The sequence below is a fragment of the Ascaphus truei genome, chromosome 1 (assembly GCF_040206685.1).
Source record: "Ascaphus truei isolate aAscTru1 chromosome 1, aAscTru1.hap1, whole genome shotgun sequence".
NCBI classification, from domain to species: domain Eukaryota; kingdom Metazoa; phylum Chordata; class Amphibia; order Anura; family Ascaphidae; genus Ascaphus; species Ascaphus truei.
In genome coordinates, this window is record NC_134483.1 from 94137844 (window position 1) to 94143526 (window position 5683).

Genomic DNA, 5683 nt, shown 5'->3' on the forward strand with positions numbered 1-5683 from the left:
CAGTCTCCCCGCTTGCGCACTGCTTCGGTACAGGTAGGGAGCCGGTATTGCTTTTCAGGACGTGATGACAGGCGCGTGCGTGAGCTGCCGTTTGCCTATTGGGCGATATGTACTTACTCGCGAGTGTACTTCAAGTGAGTGTACTTAAAGCGAGGTATGCCTGTACTTCTAGTAAATCAGGGATTCATAAAGTGTTTAATATAATTAGTTTCATATAAAAGGTTTAATATTCATTAACCTCAATAGATTTAACAACCAATACATATACCAATCTACACATAAAACATTCAACAAATCAACCGTTATAATCGAAGTGTGTGTGTCATGTCCACTGACATAAGTGGGATGCCAGAAAGCGAAAGGTTTCCAAAGCGGCTTTGGCGATAGTGCCGGTAGGATAAGAATATATAGTGGGGGAAAGGGCTCTTGAGTACACAGTATATAGTGTATATAGGTTAGTGCAGGGGTGCAAGATTTTCTGGGGAAGGGGGAGACAGCTATTACAGAGGCCCCACACTTCCCTGAAGGCATTTAAAATAAATGCCGGGGATCGCACTAGACCTCTGTAACTTTTTACTTACCTTGGTTTCAGCGACACGTTTCCATGGCAACCAGCGTCAAATGACGCCACACGGTCACGTGACGTGCGGGGGGGGGGGAGAGGGAGGGGGCGAGCCGGAGTGGAGAGGAGACAGGGGGCGCATTAAGTTAAGTTTGCGCACCCCTGGGTTAGTGTATGATCCTACAATAGTGCAGGGATCCCCTTTCTTGTTTTGGCGTTAAGGACAGTGCTTTTCCCAGATAGTGCCCATAGAGATGGCTATGCCCTACTCTCCTATTGTATATGGAGGAAGCCTATAACTAGCAAGGGCTCCCCAAACAAGGACCTCGAAGCATAGCAGGATCTGCCCAATCGGAGGGTCCTTAGCTAATGCTCACTCTGAAGGCCACAAGGTGGCATTCAGTACCCGAGAGTGTGATATAGAGCAGGGGTGCGCAAACTTTTCCCCGTGCGCACCCCTGCCTGCTCTCCTCTGCACCTCCGGCATCAAATGACGTGCGGGATCACGTGACGTCACCCCGGGTTACCAGGACGACGCGTCGCTGGAAAGCAAGTGTGTTATAGAGGCCTCACGCGGTCCCCCGGCATTTAATTTAAATGCCTGGGGGGAGAGCGCGGGACCTCTATATCTGCCGCGTCCCCACCCGAAAATCTAGCGCCCCCTGGGCGGCGCGCTGCTGATATAGAGGGCAGCTTGAGAGGAGATAGGATAAGGCCCAGAAGGGCCCCACAAGAGTAAGTGTGCCACAGACACTGTAAAAGGAAATGGATCAGTTAGGTAAGGGGTGTGCGCAAAGTGGGGGGCACCCCCCGGCACGGCTATTACAGAGGCCCCGCACTTCCCTGAAGGCATTTAATATAAATGCTGGGGCTCGCACGAGGCCTCTGTAAATGTCTTGGTTCCAGCGACGCGTCTCCATTGCAAGCGGCATCAAATGATGTCGCAGGGGTCACGTGACCCTGTGACATCATTTTACTCCGGGGTCGTGCAGGGGGAGGGGGGAGGTGCGACCCAGAGGGGAGAGAAGACAGGGAGGGGGGGGGGCATTAAGGAAAGTTTGCGCACTCCTGTAGTTAGGTAACAGGATGACTAAAGCCTCAGCACCTCCCTGGCGCGCCCGAGATTGGGGCAGCTAGGGAAGAGGAAAGAAACAATACAAACAGTGGAGAAAGACTGTACATGTTGTAAAGTGTATAATGTGACGGAGCACTTGTCTACGGCAATAAATAAAGCTCCTGTTTGTATGAATAGTTACTGGCACTCTTCATTGCATCGTCAATGCCCGGCATGTACGAATCCAGCACCCTGACAAGGCAACACAGACTGAGCACAGCCATGCAAGGTCTGTAATATAGTGCGTGCGGCGCTACGTGTGCACGTGGTGCGCACGTTTCGTTTGTATGTTGCAGCGGTGATGTGCGCGGTTAGGGGGCGTGGCTCTGACGTCACAGCGTTAGGCCGCGCTGTGATTGACTCGCAGAGTCACGTGACGCGCCAGCAGTGCAAAATAAAAAATTATTGTATTTGCTCTGATCTGCCGCGCCACTGCTCACGGCCATGCGCGTGCTCGCGTCTCCACTGTATCAACAAAAAAAAGAGTTCTCAGTGTGCGCAGTCCCTTTTAAATCTTCTCTCCAAATCAAAGCTTTTTCCTTCCGCTGCCCCCAGTCTCCCGTGATCAGCGGGGAAGTTCCATATACATACAAACAAAAAAAAAGGGGCGCAAAAAAGAAATACAAAGATTTAGTTAAAAACACAAAATAATATATTAAACCATAAAAACATATATAACTTCCACATAAAAGAAAGAGATCATAATGGATCTACAGGTCAGAGCAAGACTGCGTGGAAGTTATATATGTTTTTATGGTTATATTATAATATATATATATATATTATTTTGTGACTTAACTAAATCTTTGTATTCTTTTTTGCGCCCCTTTTTTTGTTTGTATCTACTGTATCAACGTCAGCCTCCCACAGTCAATTATCATTGACGCGCGCACTATATTACAAACCTAAAGAGACACGATGTCAACTCCTTAGGAGCCGGGCAAGGTGGGTTACACAAATAATACATGATGAGGTCCCTGCTCCGAGAAGCTGAGAATCTGAAGGAATTACAAATCTACACTGTGTAATTGTATAACATTGTGGAGCAGTTAGCCCCTTAGTAGTTTGAATGACCTGGTAGTATGTCATTTTCCAAGTGTTTTGAGCAGATTTTTTTTAGAGCTTAATTTTAGATTAGCAGGACTTTAGATGGGTATAGAGGCAGCACGTCATGGTACTAGGGTTACAGAGTACTGATACACGTTAAAAGATAATAAATCCTTTGCTGGCAGAGGGGCCAGCATATGTAGTTAATGGATTAGCAGTATATTGCAAGCCCCCTGTAGAAGTTAAAAATATACAAATGTACAGAAGTAGTTGTGTGTCTGACATAAAAACATTCTAGACGTATTCAACCTTGAGGAAAACCTATTGTGAGCATATTTTAATAATACTTATACAGTTTTTTCTGTCTTAAAAAGCAGAAAAGATTCCTAAAATGAATCCAAATTTTCATTAGCTATAAAATCGAACCATAGGTTTATCAATATAAAAAATAGTGGTAACCTGGGGTTGTAAATGTAATGGCACTACGTACCTGGCCAGCACCATTACAGCACATTACATTCCAACCATACATGCCACATATATAATCTCCTGTTCCCCACTGGGAATAAGCAGAGACGAACACAAGTCTGCTCATTCCACAAAGGCTCCCGCGAATAGAAACTTTTGGAAAACCATTACTTTGGGGAAAAGGAACTACTTTTATGGGGGGCCTTCTTCATTGTTATACATGTGCAGCTCTGACATACTTGCTCAGGTGTGTTGTGATAGAAAGACTGTGGCAAAATGAAGTACACTTTAGTTACCACTCAGTCAAGATGCGTAATGTATGTTCTTTATAGCAAAGTACTTCCTTTCAGCTGGACATGGTGATTACCTTCATTTTAAAGCAATATCCTACGTGTATGTTTGTTTGTTTTTTGTTTTTTAAATAAATCAGTTCTGTACTATGAGAAAATACGTGCAGCATTTGTTTTAAACAACGCTCAATTAAAATTTTAATGTATTATAATGTAATAAACATTTTGTTGTCTCTATAACAACCATTTACAAAGTCACATCCCCTTCTGAAACAGGCATTGTCAACCCCCTTTTTGAGCCCTGCCCTCTCTCTAGCAGTACACCCATTGTATCTAGTGACTGCCTGGTCACATGATCTTGCCCACAGAACTTTGCATCTTTGGTCCTCTTATTCTGCAACGAGTCATTTAGTGAACCCCCGAGCTGAATCTTCGCCGATCGATCAGCAACTTAGCTGATTACTTAGGGTGGACATATTAAACAGGGGGAAAAAAAATAAAAAAAATGTCAGCTTGGACTGCTGCTTTAAAGACGTAATCCATGCAATATTCTACGCTTTTTTTAAATGAGTTCTGTAGATAATTTTTTTTTTTAATTCAACGCAATGACATTTAGTTTTAATATACTGGGCACCCTTAGATTTCTATAGCAGGTTTAGAACACACCTCCCCAGCAGTGCAAGATCTTTCTAACACTTTCCTGTTTGTGATAATTTATTGACAATATTCCCAACAGTTTGGGCTACAAATTGTAACAATAGATCATGTTACCTTAGCAATATAAGAATATATTGTAGCTGCTAAGTTACACTGACTGAAGAATTGATTAAAACTGAATGACAGCTGTTTAGCAAACACTGAGAAGCAGGATTTTGCTGACAGATCACAGGAGAATGAATCGATAGTCAGCTTGGGTAATTAGTTTTCAATAAAAGTAATCAAAGGCTGCTTCAAAGGCTGCATATATTTAAAAAAAATAATAATGTTGTATTTAATGTTTTTAAGCTGCTTGGATTGCTCTCTTTAACCAAATAGTACATTTGGAAGGATTTTGGTACTATGATTATTAATGTATTTTGATTCACTTTTTAATGTGTATGAAAATAAATAAGGGTAATATGTGCATTGGTACTTTTACTTATGTCTGTAGCAATTTGCTGAGACACAAACACCACAATCACACCGCAAGACCCGCAGGGCGAAGGCAGCAGTAAAGGTACTTAAGGTTAACATCCTAACTCTGCGCTGGAGCACCATGCAAACGGGTGCTAGTCATTTTCTCCAGCACTCCAGATGTTAGTTTGCAACAAACGATCAGGAGAGTTATGCTTAGGTTTCACACCTCATCTCCTTTCGTGAGACAAGAACATTAAGTGTTGCTTGGCAGTTCTTGCAATTCAGTGCAGGCCCTTCAACGCTGCCGGGTGTCAATTAAAGATCATCAGGCTTGAGTTCATAATTTGGGGGATCTCTCTACCCATGTGAACATAAATCAAAGATCGGGCTGCAAAAACAGCCAGCTCCGGCAAGCCCAGTCCTGTCTATTTGACCCTCACACCAATGGCCAGGCCTACCTGGTAGACAGGGGTGTTAGAGTCAGGTCTCGATCCGATAGTGGCTACTTTGTCTGCGTGGTAGAGGCGCCGGAGAGACCCCAAGGAGCAGCCCTTCAAGAGCCCCAATCGGGGCCACATTGTGTGCAGCATCCTTCAATATGAGGGGGGTGGCACACCGCTGCAACCCCCTGTCCTACTCTCCCTGCCCGTGGAAGTCAATGGGAGGAGACACGCGGGACCCTCCCACAGCTGTCACATGTGCGCCCAGTACATGGTTGGATTGTAAGCAGCACACCCACAGCCAGGACCAATCACAGTGTAAGCCCGGGCTGCATGCATGCAACGGAGATCACTCACCACCAAGTGTAATGTAGCTGCATTGTGATGGGTTTTAATGCTGTACATTGTATGTCATTCGAAAAGACAATAACTCATAATAGGCCTCATGTGTTAGGATGTCTTTCTACAGTCAAAATGCTTTGGACTGCTTCATACATTATAGCATGTTCACTTTCAGTGGAAAATGAATGGTAGTTTATTAAAAATATGTTTTTATAATAATTGTATTGTAAGTTTGTTTGCAATCACATAACCATGACTTTTGTATGCACTTCTGACACACGATCTTAGTGGGCTGACCATCGAT

The 5683-nt window shown here is 44.1% G+C and overlaps 1 protein-coding gene across 1 annotated transcript in view; it reads right to left on the reverse strand.

The window, feature by feature from the left end:
- MCCC2 (methylcrotonyl-CoA carboxylase subunit 2) overlaps positions 1–5275 on the reverse strand; it is a 55132-nt gene extending 49857 nt beyond the window's left edge. Inside the window, exon 1 of the mRNA XM_075591956.1 lies at positions 5056–5275. Within this exon, the coding sequence (XP_075448071.1) occupies positions 5056–5187 (132 nt within the window). The 5' untranslated portion in view covers positions 5188–5275. The remainder of the gene's footprint in view (positions 1–5055) is intronic.
- Positions 5276–5683: the final 408 nt, after the last annotated feature.